Here is a 19,637-nt window from a genome sequence, read left to right as displayed (position 1 = left end):
TGTCTGCGTCACTTTGCATCACCGCTGTAGAATCCACAGCAACTCCTTTTCATGTTGTGGTCGGAGGAGAGCACACAAGTCTTCTCATCCTTGTTTGCTTTAAGCAGAAGTCTCCATATAAGCTTTGCACTTATTTACCCAGTGTGTACGAAAGGCACACACACACACACGTCTGTTCCTATATGTGCATCCAGTGAGAATGCTGTTGTGCTATTTTGCTCTATGCGTGACATTGTCATGGAAAGCAGCAATCACTAGATTCTGATCAACTTCTATCAAGCAGCGATTTGCTGCTTTAAAAAGAAGAAAACTTGCATATTAACAATGGGTCACATGACTACATGTAGAATGAAAGTGGTGTCTCATAGTGACAAAACAGGTCACAATATACATCACTAAGCTCACAGCGCCGTCCCGTCTCTTCTGACTGCTGCACAACGGACATCTGGAGCTCCTCTACAACAGCTGGCCGCGTGACTCACCATCGCTTTGACATTCGGCTCAACTGACAAATCGCCCTGCGGAGGACGAGACAATGAGGCGATCGCATAACGTCCCGATGTGAGGGAACGCTGTGTGTGGAAATCAGTCCACGACCAGCAGCGGCGTCGGGCGCCAAAAATGCCGTCTGTTTACTGATCAACGCAGCCTTTAACACACAATGAGCCGCGTGGATGTACAGCGATTCCTGGCTGAACATCTCACATCAACCTGGCGGTGTTGGGAGTTTGGGAGACTTTTATTTCATAACCATTATCCCACCTTCTTTGCTAGACGCTCCGGAATCATTGAACCCACGGCCGCGGTGCCGAGCGCCGCTAGACGCCGCACCATCTTTCACGCCTGCCAGAGTCGTCATCGTCATCGCCGCGCTCCAACGGGAAGACAATCCCTGCGTTCTATGGAGAACCAAACAGCCGGACATGATGGCAGCGATATGTTTCTCCTCCGTGTCCGTTCTAACCACGTGGGCGGAGCGGCCAGCGAGGGACGGCGGGTGAGAGACTGAAAGTTAGTGGACCAAACGGACCGAGATTGACGTTCTGCTGCCACAGCTCAATAAATTGAGCCTTTGGATCAAGATTTTAACTTCAGCGACTGCAGGTATATGCCAGGAATGAAAGCTCAGTTGTTACTGTAATAGAATAAATGCTATTATTCCCATTCAAATCAGCATAGGAGAGCATTTCCCCCCGTTTCACTTCCACATAAACTACCCCTCTGAAGGAGTCACAGGTTCCACTAAAAGTCTAAAATGAGAAGTGGAGTCGTAACCATACAGAGCTTTGGGATTTAATTGGTAAAATGATGCAGCTTCAAGCTTTATCCGCACTTTTTTTGTCCCAGCTGGAGAAAAGCATTTTGTCATCCGTTCATTGTGACAGAAGATGCAGCACGCAGGAGGACGAGGAGGAGGTGAACATACAGCATCACGCGGCGCCCGAATCCACGCGCTTTCATCACAACTCATCTGCTTTTGGGACGTTCCAAAAGGGGACCTTTTGCGTGTCGGTAATTGCGATGTAAGAACTGGCTGCCAATCACCCTGGCAGGCAGAGATGCCACTCTCCGTGTTCACGTCGTTGTCACCTGCCGCTCGTGCCTTAATTACTTGGAAACAAGTGCAGCCCTGTACCTCACACCGGCTCTCGCGTCTAATCAGCATTCTCCACCCGATTCCCACCACCTTGGAAGCAAATTACCTCGTACCTCCTGTGAAGCTTTGTATGCGCTGAGCGGGAACAGCCTCTGGAACAAGCTAAACAGATGGCTGGAGCCCGGCGGTGGCACGGGGATCGTTAACCTGCCGGGCTCGCCTCCGTGTGCACCTCGTCCCGTGTAATTCCACCGTGCACTCCCGACACCCGAATGTCAGAACTTCCCCAGGACTCGCAGAGTGCTGAGAGCCGTCTTAGAAGGTCAGTTAGGTCACGAGGCTCGTCTGCTCCAGGTGAACTTCTGTATGGACTCGACGCGTTTTAGCTTCACTGCAGGTGACAGGTATCAAAGAGCTGCCCGAAAAGAAACAATGATCCCCCACAGACGTATTAAAAATGCCAGTTTAATCCTAATCCCAGTGTTATTTCTTTATTTATCACCTATTTTAAATATGTTGCTTGTAAAGCTCAGATCCTGCAGCAGGAAAATATCTCTCTGCTCATTTAGTCACTAATCCAAATGTAATAGTCCCATATTTACGTTGAGTGCACATTCGGTGCAGCGGAATGAAGCCCAAGCTGTGCTTTAAAGATGGTCCCCAACTCACTGAATGTTTAAAACAGTCTGTTACTTTAATGGTAGTGGTATCTTCATCCCAGTTTGACCCTTTAGAAAACCTCATTCCCTTCTTGTCAGCGTATGTCAGTGTTTTGCTATTATGATGAAGTGTTTGTGCTCCAGCAGAAAGGCAATTGAAACGGATTAAAAATGCAGTGTAGAAACTTGCAACACGGTGGGGCTGTTTGTGTGATACCGTGAGAATCCCCTCTAAGCCACATAAATGACTGTAACTGGTGTGGAAACAAATGGAGGGCGAATCGCAGGGTGGGAACACAGCTGGAGCGGCGTGCTTTTCATCGGCCGGTGGTGACTGACAGCTTCATCCATCGCCTGTGATTTCAGATCCGTGCACTTCATCCGATCCGGAAAAATAAAGAGGGAGGCCAGAAGGAAGAGACACGTGAAATAAGTGTTGTGTTAACACGGGAACATTAGTAGATATTAAGAATATAAAATAGTCAGTCACACATCACCGTTTCCTTCTCGCTTATCAGCAGCCATACAAAAGGGTATAATATATTATACAAATAACCTCATCACTGTCATCACCTCCATGTGAGCTGTGGCCCCTGTGGACATTTGACCAACTGGAGGCACTGAGAGGAAAAGGGAATAGAAGAATGGAGCTTTAGAGCCGTGGAAGAAAGGAAAGAAGTATTTGGTGGAAGGCCACTGAAAGGGATTTTCATCCCCGATGGAAACGCTTTCGGAAGAAACCGACACAAAGATGGTAACGGTAAAACTAAACGGCGCCGCAAGAGACGCTCGATTGACTTCCACATGACGTTCGCGTCTGATTACGACGATCTGTCGCCGTAAGGAAGAGGTAGTCGTGACCATCACCACCTCCTCACTGCTACCTTGCATATACAGTTTAAAGAAGAGAATGTCGCCTTTTTAGAGAACATGAGCTGACGTTTGAGAGATGTAAAGCAGAAGAAGGAATCGGGCTGCATTGGGACCCAGTGGGAGAACCTGTGATTGGCTGATCCTCCTGCGGGGTCTCTCATCCATTCAGATGGACGTTAATTTCTACGCACCAGGCAGAAGATGAAATATTGACACAATTGTATTGTCGGAGGCCGGCAGGAGCTAATTGGATGAGCCACGTTTTAAAAGGAGGCGCTTTGGGGGGCAAACGGATGGATGCAGAGAGAAAGCTGCTCAGAAACTTTGCTGGCAAAGAAAGGAGACGCTCAGAGAGGCTCTGATGAATTAAGGAAAGTGCATCTTGTAATGGAACTTAAATGTTTCATTTATCGTAAACCTGTTATCTTTCACGGTTTAAACGGGACCGTCAGCGTCTTCAGCCACAGTTGACGGCTCGCTTAGTTTTGAGTATTGGAGAAATTTGAATTTTCCGCCCGGTGAAAAAGTCAGTGGATTATAAAAGTAAACCGTAATGTAATTCATGCAACAGTAACAGAGACACCGGTGTGCGCTCCGTCTATTCCTGATAACCATACAATAGCAATACAATTAGAACACACAATAAAGGAAAAATAACAGTATCCATATTTTATGCCGTCCATGTGCTTCAACGGTTGATGTCACTTTGTGAGATGGAATAGAAAAAGTTTTTTTTGAGTCCTTTTCAGAAAGTCTTTTTCCCACATGAGCCTTGTTCTCCAACTCCATCTCCTATTAAACTCGCGTTTGTGCCCCCCCACGGATACACACACACCACATCTCCATTATGAGACGCCGCCTTGATGCTCCTCCATATAGCAGAGGCCTGTTAGGGATTTCCCCCCTTTAGTTATTGATTAATGCCTCATCGTCATCCCTTCGCCCCGCCTGCTAGACAATTGTTGCTATTATCCTTTTCAACAATCTCACCATGAGTTGTGTGTGTGTGTGTGTGTGTGTGTGTGTGTGTGTGTGTGTGTGGGGGCTGAAATCACAAGCCTCCAAAAAACAAGCACCAATGGATTCGGTCCGCGGACAAACCTGCAACTTGTTTTCATCCTCTTCAAGAAATGTGACATCAAAGTGTGAAGTATTCGCCTGACCTACACAAACAGGCAGGCGGGGAGAATGAGATCAGTGTGACTGTGTGTGAGGGGAGGGGGGCGGGGGGATGCGTGGGAGGGGGGAGAAAGTGGAGCTTTGTGGGAGAAGCGGCGTTCTTCCTCCCTCGCTGTCGGGCCGCAGACCGTCGCAGCGGAGGAGAAGCCTTTGCATTCTCTAAATCGTGTCTTTCTCTCTCCTCAGCTCACACGTGCACTCACACGTGCACTGACACGTGCACTGACACGTGCGCGCTCTCGCATAGTTCAGTGAGTGAACCAAACGAAGTGTAACACGAACATGCGTTTGACTCTGTTAAAGCAGCAGCATCGAAACTTCATTTCAGAAAGTTGAGCCTCTTTCAATAGAAACAAAGTACTATGAACATCATAAAAACACGGTTTACACGTGGAACCCAATCAACTAAAAGTAAAAAGTACACTGAATACCACACAACTCTCTGCCTGGTGACCTCGAATGGGTCAATGTCGAGTAAAAGAACCTGAATCGAAGAAATCCACAGACTTGAAGACTCCTCTTCACTTGGAAGGATATACCCTTCGCAGACCCCCGCCCCCCCCCCCCCGTCCGTATAGCTGGGGCTCATAAAAAGGAGGAGGGGCCATCGACTGCTGGAGAGGGAGGGGTCGTCCTGACAACACAGCACTCCAAAGTCCCGCCTCCTTAAACCACAAACCAGAAGCCCACGTGTCTTTCTAAATGTGTCCGGCGGGCTGCGACTCCGGGGGACAGAAGGCCGGAGCTGCTCACAGCAGAGCCTTCACAGACAGAAAGGTCGACAGCCGGGGGTCACAGGAGTCCACCGCGCGTCCAGGAAACAGCTCGCCGCTCCGGGGAAACTCGGCCAAAAGAGGCGGGGGAGGCGCTTTGTTATTGGAAAAGCTGACAGGAGAGCGAGGCGGCGGCGAAGGGAAGAGGTGGCTGCCTGACTTTGACTTTGACTTCAGCGAAGGCCTCATGCCGTTTCTCTATCCGACTTCTATCCGCCCGACGCACGCCGACTGAGCCCGGGACTCCGTACAGAGGCCAACATGGTGAGTCTGGTCTTCTTTGGAGCGCTCATTAAGTGTGGCTGTGGCGGACGGGGGGGGCTGCTGCAACATTATTCCCTCAGAGAGTTTTCCAAATTAAAGCTCCAACGACTTATTTTGTAGTTTGCAATTTTCTTGTTTCTCCGAGAAAATATGTTTTTTTTCTCTCCCTTTCCCACTTGGTGCTCACCAGCCCGGGGAGAAAAATAACATTATAACCACTTTACAAATCCACAGCCCCCCCGAGACTTGAGGCAGTTAATTTATTTGTCGTGAACCGAGAAGTTGGAAAGAAATGAAGATCAGGAAATTTCTATTCTTTTCCTTTCAGAAATGAAATTGCGAGAAAAGTGATTTCCAAAGGTGCTTGTTCTAAACCTCCCCCCCTTTATTGCAATTGTTGGGGAGGGAGAAAGGGGGAGAGAGAGAGAGAGAGCGAGAGAGAGAGAGAGCGAGAGACTACAATTTGAGTGGGTGGGCCGCCCGACTTCCCCATATCAGTCCCGGCAACACATTTGGTTTCAATTACTTTGCTCCTCTGGGGAACAAGCTGCTATAAATAAGTAACAGGAAGTGTGGCAGACTGCAGCCTACTGTCAGGGTGCCACTGTGGAGGGGGAGGCGCCTCAGCGAGGGAGGGGGGGAGGGAGGGAGGAGTGGCTGCCTCAGTCGTGGTGGAGGCGGCGTGTGTGTGTGTGTGTGTGTGTGTGTGTGTGTGTTGGTATTTTTAGGCCCTGGTCTCCGTGCAGCTCAGTGAGCAAAATGATGTCTCAAGTTAGTTGGAGCTTGAATTGTAGTACAACCTCAAACACGTGTTTCAACAACAATATGAAACTTTAACTTTTTTACAATCAACATAAGAGGCGGTACTTCTTAAAAGTTACATTTGTTCAGCTTGGATCACAACCCGACTACAACTCAACTGAAACTCAAACATTTCCATCTCTGCCACAACGATTTAATGATGAAAAGATCTGCAGAGGTCAGCGTGCTTTAGTTTGTGCACAATCAAGCCATCACGCTGCCTCAGGTTCCTGCAAAGGTCTCATTATCTCAACGCTCTGCAGACCTCCGGCCGTGTAACGAGAAGTTCATGTTAAAAAAAACTGTATGCAATGACTCTCGCTGCTGGCTTTTGTGGGAAAAAAGCATGACAATAATTTCATGATCATTTCTACAGAGGATTCCCCCATTTGAAGTGATTTAATCCATTTGGAGCTCACATAAAAAGAAAAGCACTTTACTGTTCCGTCATCAACTTTCCCTGCAAGTCGTTTTTTTTTTAGTAGGAAATTGCGTCGGCCAGGAAGCGATGAAGGGAATTATCAGCAGCCCCTCTTTCATCCTGACAGCCGCTCTGATTGGTGGATTCCGTGGGTCCGAGGACTCACGGTGACTCCGGCTTGTAACGCAGCCCACACAGCAGCTGTCGCTCCACAGTTATATCGGCAACCCAGTCAGAGCTCCAAATGTCTGCAGACCTCCCGGGCCGGCAGCTTCCAACCAGGCGGCATTCCATAGATTACAAGGCTCATTAGTGCAATTTTGACAAAATCTTTTATTTTTAAGCAAGTGGATCGGTGAAAAAGGATTTAAAATCCAATCCGTAAAGTATGCAAGGATAAAAAGATCAGATCAGTTGCAGATATTCGTCAGAAAACACAGCGTCATCCCACTGATAGTTACGCATAATGTTGTTTAAATAAATGCTACAAAAATATCATCTGTACACACATCAGTGTGTAGAGTTTGTGGGGGAGACAAAGGATTACCAAAGAAAATACTGATTAAGCCGGTTGTCATGCAGCCATCAGCATCAAGTCATTTCTATTAACTCGGATACTGTTCAAACCGAGTCTCTTGCATTATGCAAGAGGCAGCTGTGATGACTGAATGCATCGCTCCTCTGGTGATGTTTTCACCCAGCGGGTCGCGTCAGAGGAGGGTCCTCTGGCTCTGTAGACCTCGCTGCGTTTCCACGGAGCGACAAAAAACACACCGGGAGCAGTCAGCTGTTCGCCGAGTGTCTGAAGGATTTATTACTGTCCAACGAGTTTTGGCACATTAGAGACGCACTTTTTCTGAGCCATCGTTGCCGATCTCTTCGCTGCTCCGCTGAACGGGACGGGGGGCGGAGACGGGCGTTCTCGTGCGGGTCGGCGAGTTCAGCGCTTGCAATGTACTTGTACTGCGTCACTATCTCAGTTGCTCAGACTTAGATTTTTGTAGGCACAATCCGTTGGAGGGGAATAAAAAATGACTTACAGTTTTTTTTTTCTTCCAATAAACGTCTGCAAAGTTCACCGCAGTACCTCTGGCTGTGCGACAACCCCCGTGTGGTTGTGATCAAGGACACCGTTCATCTTCAGAACACCTTTTAGCGCCGTAGAAAGCACTCCATTTAACAGATGGCAACTTGCCTTGAGGGCTCATACTTGAGTTTTCAGCGGCCATAAAACAACCCGGGTCTTGGAAATTGACAAGCGTGACTCATCAGAGCTGTTTGTTTCGGTGCTACTCAGAAGGGGCCGGACATCTTTGCTTGTTGACGGGGGGGGGGCAAACAAAGCGTGCAAACAACGCACGCGTTGGCACAGAGACCGGCCGTGTCCAACTGTCCTGAGGTGTGGATTCAGCTTCTCATTTGCAAGTTAACGCAGCGGTCCTATTTTGGGGGACATTTGTTCTGTTGGTGGGCTGAGATGATGGTGAACATGAATCTGCCCCGAGTACTGCAATACTGCTTTAATGTGAATCTGCTGTAGTTTGTGCTTGTGGTTATAAAACTACGACGCTCTGGAGGCTCCTTCGTCCAGGCCAGATCGCCCCTTCATTTCTTACCTTTCACAATAAAAGCCCTGCGTATTGTGGGCACCCAGTCAGGGGCTCTGCCGGAGTCTCCCTGGGGCGAGAGAGAGAGAGATCAATCCTCTGAGCGATACATGGGCACGCCGCGGGCCTCTTACCCGGCGTCTGATCGCTCCCCTCTTTGTCCTCCGGTTGAGTTTACGCCAGTTAAATGTGATGCAACACCCAAATATGTTCAGTACTGCAGCAATTCGACCTTCTTTTGTTGTGCTCATTATCCAGAGTCTCTCGTTCGCCATCTTAAGATACGGTTGCATTTTTTTTTCTTGTCTTTCAAATTGGCAAATTGTTCAATGGCGGAGACGGGTCCGTATATTTGAGTCATAGGGGGAGGGATTGATTCCCTTTCTGCGCCGTTTAATGAGCAGCGTCTGAAAAACCCACGGGACACCTGGGGGTCCGTCCATTAGCGTCCTCTTAGCATTTCATTTAATTAAAGCGGAATGTTGTCACCGTGACGACTGGCGGAGATGTCATTTCAAAAGAATACAGATACAGACCTCAGATCAGGGCTTGTGCTTTTAAACGTACAGTGAGCCTCCGAAAATAAATATGTTAAAACATAAAAGTAATATTTGCATATGTGAGTCTTTGTTATATGTGAGGCAAAGGCGAATTTAATCCGGACTCCGTTGTTCCAGCTGTCCTGGTGTCTTTGTGTCCCCACTTCTCTCTATTTCTATCTGTATTTATTCCTCTTTATCTCGTGGTCTTTCCTCTAAAGTGACCCCCCCCCTCTGTCCTCCCCCCTCCATCCCCTTTTCTGTATATTCCTGTTTTCTCTCCCTCTGTCTCTTCCACTTGTGCCGCTCATTTCTCTGTTTCCCTCTCTGCATGCTTATCCATCCTTTTCCATCACGTCTTCAATAGAGTGCAGCATGACTGATTGGCACTTACTGACACAATTTGTTGTTCTAAATGGTCCTAGAAGCCCTAAGAACTCAGTGCTCTGCACACCGATGGAGAGAAGACGGACAGCCGATAAATGACGCAGGAAAACCACACCAACGATTATTTGTGTTCCTACTCGCCAACGGCCACGTCCTCCCTTGGACGTAACCAGAATACGCGGCGATGTCACCACGAGCACCACGCGCCCCGCTGAGACATACAAGCGTCTTCCCGGGCGTCAATATGGACAATCAGCATGATAGTTTGGCTCGAAGGTGAAATGAGCCCCTCACACAAGCTTCACGTCTTTAGTTTGAAAGAAGGTACACAAGTCGTCCGGCTAACAATCCCGTGTCAAAATGTCGGCATGTTCAACCTCGTGAAAGCTGACAGGTAAAACTAAGCTGAGACCTCAAACGATGGAGGTAGAATCTCACCATCGATACCCTGGGATCCCTCCTCACGCCTCTTTCCGTGCTTTTTTTAGGCCATTAAAGCCCCAAACTGTGCTCTTGCTCTTTTATTCCTAGATGTGAAATGTGTACATTTAAAAATAAGATTTGTCTTTGATGCTGTAAAAGTAAATGATTCGTACTCGCCGAGTGACGATGTCTTCCCTTTGCCCCCCCCCCCCCCGCTTCTGTTCTGCACTGGACTCGTTTCAGTCTGAGGCACTTCGACAAAAAGGGCTCTTCAGCGCACTCGAAAAATGAATTAAATTTCCTTTTAGGCCGCAGTTAGTGAAAGTATGAAGTATCAACCGATTGATATTGAGGATACGTTGAGAGTTTCACCTCAGACACTCTCTCAACTTCATGCCTGCCTGTAATTATACGAGTGTAACCTTGCACGTGGACGCTGTATCGGTGGCGTGCTGTGCTGCACGGCGTCCTGTGGCTCCTCCCCTGGTTTACTGCTTCATATAGACACTATTCCATGTGCGAGACCCTCTCAGCTCAGCTCTTGGTTGGAGATACGCACTGGGCCAAAGGGGAGGGCTGATCGGTCATCAGATTTTAAACGTGAGCATCCAGTCCGGGCCAACGATGTCTACTTGTTTTCATTTGGTCTGAACTTGCTACTTGATGGAGTCCTCTTTGGGCGATGACGTTGGAGCCGGTGCAGCAGCAGGCGGACCCGGCTGCGCACAGTTGCGCCTTGCTAGCACCAAAGGATTCTCTGGGCAGCAGATGCCTCGTCTGTGAGGTCCGTCGGGCTGGATTCATTGTTCCGACAGAAGTGGGGTGTTATGCTGATTAGCTAATTAAACTGGTTGTTGTTCAGGGTGGTCAGTGAGGAATAACAGAATGCTTATCCACCATCTGGAGACTCTGTGACAAGCAGTGTGATGGATGTATTTAACCAACTCAATAAGCATCCCAAACGCTGGAAGGAACGCTTTGATTTCCGTGTATTAATTAGCTTGTGATTGTTTTATTCAACATAACTTGCGGGAGTCAAAGTGTCCAAGACATTTTGAATTCATCCACTACTGAACCAGCTGTGACTGCTGGGGCTCCTTTTGCATCTGGAGCTCATACGGACAGCAGGTCAGTCACCACTGGACCGGCCACTGAACGCATGTTGGTCCATGTTTGTAGCCTGAATGCTTTTCATCAAATCCTGGAAGAAAAATGACATTTTAGCATTTCTTTCTTAGAAAGTACCCCAAATAGTAATGATGATGATGATGATCGAAAAGCGTCATTTGCTAGTATGTTCTCCTCTGAGGGATTGTGGGTATACAAACACTCATTTAAACCCGGACGCTTGTGCTCAGTTTAACAGGAAACACCGCTGACGTGTTTCCACAGAGCTGCTTTTGGCCGTGGGATTAATGTGCATTTACTGTGGTTCTGGAAAATGAAGTCGCGTGCCATCTGCTTGAGTCACAGAAAATCCACGAGCTCCCTGTGAAATGTCCCCCACAGACCTGTCCAACAGGCAGAGAGGAAAGACGTCCAGGCCAGTAGAAGGTGTCTGATCCTTTCTGGATCACCATCAATCCCTCTGTGACACCGGACCGCAGACCAGGCGCCGGACAAACTACTTCTTAGTACATTAGTCCAGTAGTTCTGCTACAGCGGCGTCTGGACCACTTACATGATTGTTAAAGACTCTTTGAGCAAAGGACCTACATGAGGGATAAAGAAAACATGAACCAGGACAAAGCACAGTGTATAAATCAATAAACATAGAAGTTGTCAATGTTTACACATTGTGAGTGATTCTTTCTCATATTGTGGTTCATATGAAAATGATCAGGACTAATACTAGAACTACCTTAGATGTTGTTCTTCGCCATGTCCTTAAATATTATAGTGTCTTGTGCTGAATTTGTATCTTTTTTTGAAAGCTAGACGGCAAAACAAAACATCTGTATGGAGGAACTACTCTGTTTTTGGAGCATGCAGTTAAAGCAAAAGTTTTGTGCGTTCATTTGTAGGACTGTTGCATTCTTTATAATTAATCTTGACTCTCGCGGTTGGATTACAAGTGGGGCATTAGCTCAGCTTCCACGTCCTGGACCTCCCCCGTCCATCGTCTCCCTCCCTGGAGAAACTCGGACGAGCTTCAGACTCTCTAGTCTCTGTTCTGACTCTCGGTAGCATCATCTAAACGCCCCGCTGGTTCCATGAAGTGCAGCACCCATGAATTTCTCTTGAAATATTGAGGAGTCTCCGTGTGTGATGTTCTCTAATGTGACATTTAAGACGGCGACAGTAAATCACCATGAAAACAAGTGCTCATGTAACATGAGACGTAAGCTAAAAATAGTCCATGCTCAGTTAAGCGTTTACTTATTCTTTTTTTTTTTAAATGCTCTCTTTAAAATGTGATTTGTTATTGCACTTGAAGTGCTTCCTTGTTCTTCATCGCATGCATGCATATTATATTAAATCATCCCCGTCACGTGCTGGACGACGCTGACGAGCATGCTGAAGCCGATGACCGAGCGTCGGCTCGGCTCCGGGCCCCCGTGGGCCCCCACGTCTCCGCGGCAGAACCTACCAGTGAAATTGGATGTTCTCTTATTCATGTTTCTTCTTTTTGTTTTGCTCTGAAAAGGGGCCTTTGTTCAAATCCCGGGCAGGGCGGAGCGCCCACTAAATAATGCACTGTTATCCTCTGACCTTTTCAGCGGCCGAACATATTGGCCACTCTTGACTCATCTGTAATGGCTCAGTAGGCAGCTGCAGCACAGCAGTGACGGCGTGTGCTGAGAATGTCTCCTCAGTGAGCTTTCCACTGCACTCAGGAGGAGGGTCAGAGAAGCCTTTATTTACTGCGCGCAATACATTCGCAAGCATTTATCCCAGTGACGAACGTTAAAGGGCAAGTCCTGCTGCTTCTGACTGTTGTACTGCTGGTGAATGATTCCTACAGGCGATTAATCCCTAAAGTCTGGGAGCAAGGCGACTTCGCCATCGGTGGTAGTAACGGCACAATAGCAGTCACAGTATTATGGTTGCGATTTCTGTTGCAAGTAAAATTGTGTATTTCTGTTAAGCTTAATTAAATGTCTGCAGTCAAATAAATTGGATGTGCAAATGAGCCAAATGAGCAAAGGAAGAAGAAGGAGAAGCCAGTGTTTGTTAGACGAGGAGGCTAATGTCGTCTATTCGGCTCTCTGCGCTGCTTCAATGCCTCCGTTGGTAATAGGAGGAGGAGAAAATGTAGAATAAAATAAATACAGGGCGGCACGGTGGCGTGGTGGTTAGCACTGTCGCCTCACAGCAAGAAGGCCCTGGGTTCGATTCCGCCCAGTGGCCTTTCTGTGTGGAGTCTGCATGTTCTCCCCGTGTCTGCGTGGGTTCTCTCCGGGTTCTCCGGCTTCCTCCCACAGTCCAAAGACATGCTCTGGGGATTAGGTTAATTGGGGACTTTAAATTGCCCGTAGTTGTGTGAATGTGAGTGTGAATGGTTGTGTGTTTCTGTGTTGCCCTGCGATTGGCTGGCGACCAATCCAGGGTGTACCCTGTCTATCGCCCGAAGTTGGCTGGGATGGACTCCAGCCCCCCCGCGACCCTGTGTGCAGGATAAGCGGTTTGACAATGGATGGATGGATGGAAAATAAATACAATAATAAGATGCTTCTGGGTAAGGAGGAGTGCTGGGGAGCAGTTCAGAGGAGGAACCACTGGATCTGCCCAGTCCTGGTTAGTAGAAGGGAGAAAACCAACACATCTAAAAACACGCGTGAAGAAAAAGCGCCGTAAACATGTGGCTCCTATTGGAAGTTCCGTTCAGCATGAAGGGAAATCTATAACAACTCCCCATTCAGCCTCTCACACTCCTCCAGCAGCCTGTTTGCCCGCACATGGCGACGGCCAATAAATAGTACATTTTGTATCTTCACACATTGGGAGGCTTGAGAGCCCCAGTAATGGCGTTTCCATTGGCGACAGCCGTCGGGTCTTGGTACTGATCCACATGTTGTCTATAAAGGTCCTGATGGGGAGCTGTCTGGCTATTTGGCTGCATAATAATCCAATAACATTTTGTAAAACCTCATTTCTCTCTCTAATCAGAGACAGACTTTGCTTTTGGACCGTTGGCTTTCTAAATGAGTAGTTGGCCTGACTAGAGGCACCATTGGATGCACGGGGGGGGGGTAGTCAAAAGACCAATGATTGAAGATGAAGATTTGATTTGATTCTTATTGTCTTTCTTTTCGGCTTTCTTAGCACACACCTTTATGAGAGTGGCCATTACTTAAATGTAACCCGGCCCTATTTTCTTTTCTTAATAAACCTCATTAGAAAGCTCTCAGTACTCTGTGTGCTCAGAGGTTTTTTGTCTGTACGGGGCTCATGATGCAGCCTAGATTTCCTTACTCCGGTGCATTTATTTGATACATCATAAAACTTTAATACTGGCATTGTATTTTCATGGTGTTTAAATGTTGCATCAGTTGGTTAAGTGGCGTATGTGAATTGAAATGAAAGTTGTACTTTCAAATGCTCATGTCGCTATGCTATAAGCTTTAGATATAGTTTCTATAATTAGCGCTGACGTAGAATTTAATGAAGGATTTCTGAACACCCCAAATAACAATGAGCATCTCATGGGAATAAAGCTGCAATGTGCACTTTGGGCTGAGCTGCTCTGTTTTTCTTTTCCCGTATTGTTGCAATCTGCAGACGCCAATCACAGTTCACCATCTTCTACGGATCCAAAACAGGTTCTAGCAGCCGACCACACAGTGTGATGTCATCTGAGTGGGACTTTAGCGCGGTGTCTCCTTTATCTCCTTCATCATCCAGCTCATACTACTATTCATCCGACCTCGTCATTCCAAACCTGAAAAAAGGGCTGTTGGTCTTTTGAATCTTGGGTGTGTTTCAAAATAAAATATTTTTCACCACAACACTCCTGGGTGTAATCAAACGGCTGAACGCGGTGTGTCTGCCGCCACTTGCAGCCATAATTCTCGTCTCTTTGCGGACGGAGAGCAGGCGAGCCTCGTTATGCAGGATAATCCCCCACTCACAGGCTGTGGCTCTTTTGGGGGATTTCACCGATGAGCTAATCAAACAGCATTGGTTACTCAGCTCACACAGCTGTTTGTGTTGTATCCATGTTTTTACTTAAAGCCCGAACCAAAGGATCAGATACCTCTGTTTAACTCTGAGAGCCGCGTTGCTTCTGTTGATGTTGACTCCCAATCGGTTTAATATCGGAGATGCTTTTTTTTTTCTTACTTGGGTCAATTTGGTGATAAACTCTACAGACAGAATTGGCTTTACACATGCATGTTCCACATGGGATCGCCTCACAGTTCACCACGACTCAGCCGAGGCCTAAACGTTCCTTAAGCGCCACACCAGGTCGCTGACAGACGGCGAGCATCATCCCAAAGCGTCCACCTTGTCCACTTTGATGGAAGAAGAAGCCAAACCGATCAGAGCATCGGAAAGCAACACTGGGAACCAAATCCTGGTCAGAAACGTCACCACTTGTTTGGACATCGGTGTAAACGCGCCTGGCAAAGGGATGTAACTGTGAGCCGCTCGTTCTGGTTTGATTTTAGCATAGTTTATATCAGATTGCATTACTCCTTTTCCTTCTTTCTGTCACCACAGATCTGCTTCTTCGTCTCGCTGCATCGCACGTCAAACAGGAAAAGAAAATGTGACGGTGCACAACGAGATTTCCCTTTTTCTTTTTCGCTGACATGGCGCTTTAGGATCCCCTCTGTTGCCTTCAGCACTTCCTCACCCAGCCGCTGTCTTGTGCCATTTGTTTCAGTTAGCGCGCAATGTGTGCAGTTGTCAAAAACAATTGGCGTTGGTGGTCTGAGACGCGCACGCCGGAGCACGCCGGAGCACGCCGGGCAGTAAATTGTGTTTTTCCACCGAGTCATCAGGCCGTTATGATGGTGCTTGAAGTGAACAATGCGTCCTCGTCTTCACAGACGGACTGAATTGGAATCATCATTAATCGGCACATGGACGGGTTATAATTGAGTTATAGAGCACTTATGGAGCCATTTATCAACGCCACGGACAACTCAACTGTCCGAACTGAGTGGCTGGTCTGTGTTTGGAGCGGATTGCGTGAGGGGAATTTTATTTGTGTTCCACATCGCTTATCAAATAACTTATTAAGTTACTTTCTACGCAGTCGCTGCAAGCGTCTCTCAAATCTCCAGGCAATCACGGGTAGCTCCGCCGCTCTCAATGGGAGCAGAATACATAGCAGCCGGACAAAAGCAAGTGGGGACGTTTAGCAGCTAGAAACAAATCATTTCAAACAACGCAGCTCAGCTTCCTACAAATCATTTAAGATACCAAACCAAAGAATAGTTGTTGTTTGGATCAGTTCCCCCGGGGATGAAAGCGCTTCCTCTGCCATAACCGTGTCTTCCTTTTGTCTCCTTGTGTCTCCTCTCAGATGACCCAAGAACAGTGCACTCATAGGAACAATGTCCAGAGTTCAGAGAAACCACAAGTGTACAAAGTGGGGATATACGGCTGGAGGAAGCGCTGCCTTTACTTCTTCGTCCTGCTGCTGATGATCCTGATCCTGATCAACTTGGCGCTAACTATCTGGATCCTCAAGGTCATGAACTTCACCATCGTAAGTCACCCGTTTACGGTGGATTGGGTCTCGTATGTGTGTGTGTCAACGCTGATGTCTCTGTGTCCCTCCGCGGCAGCAAACGGCGTATTTTAGGTGGCTATATTTTTTGCTGGCGGAGCTCCCGAGGTCGAGGAGAGTCGCTCTTTATCAAAACACAGCTGATGGTGCCGGGTTTTTTTTACCGCCATCGACTCCTCACACTATTCTTCACTCCAAAAAACAGGTGCTCAGGATATCTATAGGAGAGGTCATTTTGCCAGACGTGTGTGTGTGTGTGTGTGTGTGTGTGTGTGTGTGTGTGTGTGTGTGTGTGTGTGTAGGCCTATGTGTCATCTAATCTGCCGGAGTACTGGACTGTTGTTTGTGCTCATTAATAGATGAAGCACTTCTTGTGGTTGCGCTCGTAGCTTCATACCGTCCCTAGCTGAGGATTGTGTTCTGATAGTCACATGTTCAAAACCGTCACACCCAGTGGCCGACCCAAAAGTGTCACTCGCCGTTCTAAATCCACGTGCGCGGCGCCCTCTTCGCATTCGCACGTCTTTCTATTTTGAAACTGTCCCGTTCCGTGTTGGAAACGACCAAACGGCTCTTTGTTCTTCGTTGTCTTCTGTTCGTCGGGTCCCAGAAGTTTATGGTTTCACAAAGTCCGTTTAATCAGTCAATAAATGGGGAATAAAAAAGCAACATAAGTACCACGGGTCATTGGCTCGTGTGAACAATAATGCAGATTTTGGTGATGATTAAATTCGCCCCCCCCCACCTCCCTCACCAGAACGCGGTGAGAGGATCTCTGTCCGCCTCCCCGTCAGATCTACTTTGTGTCAGCCTCCCTCTCCGCCTCACCCGGTCCTGGTCTCTCTCTCCCTGTTTAGTAATCCTCTGTGCCTGTGATGAGTCAGAGTACGCCAGACGCACACAAACACACACACACACACACACACACACACACACACACACACACACACACACACGTGGCCGCTGCTGTGAATAATGCATGAGGTCTGCTGCACAGTGGGGCTTTAATATGAGATCTGCATAAATCACAGAGCGGTTTCTCAGATTACGAGCGTCGTAACAGAGCGCTGCGCCGTGTCATAATGTTTTTAATGCGCCCGCCTCCCGATCACCAGATTAGAACAACATTTTGACACGAGGTGGATCCGTCCGAAGGGGGGAGCCTGTCGATCCATCCGCCCCCCAGGTGACCGGGGTTGTTGTGATTGACAGGACACGTCTTCAAGCTGTTTTTTTTTTTTGTCCTCTTTCCATTCAGTTTCAAATCAGATGTTGCTGCTGTTTCTCAGGTTCTGACTTCATTGGATACAAACTGGACTCAAGAAGAGAAAAAAACACTGAATAAAGAACCTCTGCCCTTCTTCTCCCGTCTCGTCTTGTGCCTGTTGTGTATTCGCAGTAAACCAGTAGAAATACGCACAGTAATATCAGAGGTCCAACCTGTCCACTCAGTCGGTGCAAATAAGCAGTTGAGCGCGGTGTGACTCATGGAGGGCGGATCAGCTGACAATATTCCTAATGAGCCCATAGAAAGCCGCGAGCGTACACGGAGCCAGCGACCTTCAGTCCCAAGGAGCTGCAGAGTCGGAGACGGGGGGGACGTTGGCGGTACAAAGGATGAAATATCTGTGTGTGCTTAATAAATATGGACAAGCGGCAGACATCGGGGGGGGGGGTGCGGTGTTGGTGTTTGTGGGACAATGCGAGTCCTCTTGCATGAATTGTACGATGCAGGAGTGCATGTGATGTGTGTTACGACATATCTGCATGTTCTCGGGTCTCAGTAGTTTTTTTTTAAATAAGAGCACAGCTCACTTGAATACAATCATAACTTTTATTCACTTTTATTGGACCCATATCTTTTATTTTTTTGAGATCGGCCTCCCCAAACAATCCATCTAGTAAAACAAACGTGTAGTTTTTATTCGATCCTCTTTACTTAGTGAAACGTAATCCATTTTGCTGAAATAAGCTTAAACATTCGGATCCGTGCAGCTGCAGATCGACACAAGAGGAAACACGCGTGTTCACACACTGCGTAGCGTTTTGTCGATGCGCGGCCGTGCTCTCCACTTGACGTGTGTCAAGTCCAACTCCAGAGCTCCGCGGTCGACAAAAGGCTCTTTAGAAGCCCGCGTTAGCATGGGTCAACAGCCCAGTGGTGGATGGAGCGGTGAGTCTTTGCAGCACACACCACCGGTACAACCACTGGCACCTCTGGACAGATGCTTTCTCTGTTCCGACTGTGCCGAACACACCCGTAGAAGCATGTAAATGTTTAACACAGTAGTTTTTTGTATGTTTAAGTTCCTCTCAGTAGGTCATTTTAATTTCCCTTTGCTCTATTGAAACACCATTTGGAATGAATCATCACAGTGGATTTATTTCGTTGAAAAGTGGCATCTGACTTTTCTTGAAGCTTTCACCCTTGCACACTATCTAAAGCAACACTATCTAATGTAGCAAAATGCTAAAGAAACTTTCAGGGCTGAAGCAATAGTGAGCTGGAGAGCTCGCAGTTGGCCTTTCAGAGTCAGGGTCAGAAACAGGGAGAGCTCAAAGCTGAAACATGACTGTTTAGTCATAAAAAGTTAATGGAACTCCCATAAATTAAAAATGATCGTTTGAAATGCTCCCAATCGGTGTTTAATTAGGAGCAGCCGCTCTCATTTCTCCCTCCCACATTTCTTTATTCAGCTGTCAAACATAGCAGTGTCCCCCAGTGGACCACAGGCGGACTTCCAGCGTGGTTTTAGTGACCTTTTCTTTGTAAATGCGACCTCAAGGCAATCCATTAATCAGGCCTTCACCCAAATACAACACTGTGGATATTAGGGGGAAAGATTCTTTATGAGGAAGTGAACGTATGGGAGCGCCCGTGCGTTACGATGGTCGTCATCTTTCAGCCTTGACTTCCAAAGAAACGGTCGCCCCCCCCCCCATCATGTTTATTAGGCTGGTTGCGACGATTGAGACGGGCTGAAGTGGCTGCAGCTCATGTGCACGGCGGCCCTGACTGGTAGTCAGTGGTAATGAGAGAAAAAGTGGGGCAGGTGATGTATCGACTGCTGTCCCTGCCGGTCCTTCCCCTCCAGTGAACCGGGCCTTTTCTCCGGGCCTGCAGAGAACACGGAGCTCTTTGAGTGTCTGCTCTTCTCTCCATCAAAACGTAAAGACCCGAGGCTAGTTCCCCCAATCTGATCAATTTAAAATACAGTCACAAAGCCAATCAAAGTAATGTGGAAAATACCTCAATATGAGGTTATATAACATTAGACGTTTGCATGAGAATCAGACGGCGAAAATAGCAGAATTGGCCGTGGAACAGAAACATTTTCTTCTCCATAAATCCTTCAACAAAACCTAAATCTTTCATGATCGAGAACCGAAATGCAGGCGTCAGAACCAAAGATTTAAGTGCATGCATTTAAA

The 19,637-nt window shown here is 47.5% G+C and overlaps 1 protein-coding gene across 4 annotated transcripts in view; it reads left to right on the top strand.

The window, feature by feature from the left end:
* sgcd (sarcoglycan, delta (dystrophin-associated glycoprotein)) overlaps positions 1 to 19,637 on the top strand; it is a 135,226-nt gene that overhangs the window by 69,844 nt on the left and 45,745 nt on the right. For 3 of the 4 annotated variants that reach the window (XM_040181887.2, XM_078106895.1, XM_078106896.1), the window contains one exon: positions 15,999 to 16,184. In XM_040181887.2, the coding sequence (XP_040037821.1) occupies positions 15,999 to 16,184 (186 nt within the window). Of the gene's footprint in view, positions 1 to 4,909; positions 5,346 to 15,998; positions 16,185 to 19,637 lie in introns of those variants that run through there. The other variant, XM_040181886.2, reaches the window with a different exon arrangement.

The sequence above is a fragment of the Gasterosteus aculeatus genome, chromosome 7 (assembly GCF_964276395.1).
Source record: "Gasterosteus aculeatus chromosome 7, fGasAcu3.hap1.1, whole genome shotgun sequence".
In the NCBI taxonomy this organism is placed as follows: Eukaryota; Metazoa; Chordata; class Actinopteri; order Perciformes; family Gasterosteidae; genus Gasterosteus; species Gasterosteus aculeatus.
Note: the sequence above shows the minus strand (reverse complement) of the source record. Positions and strands in the feature narration are given on the sequence as shown.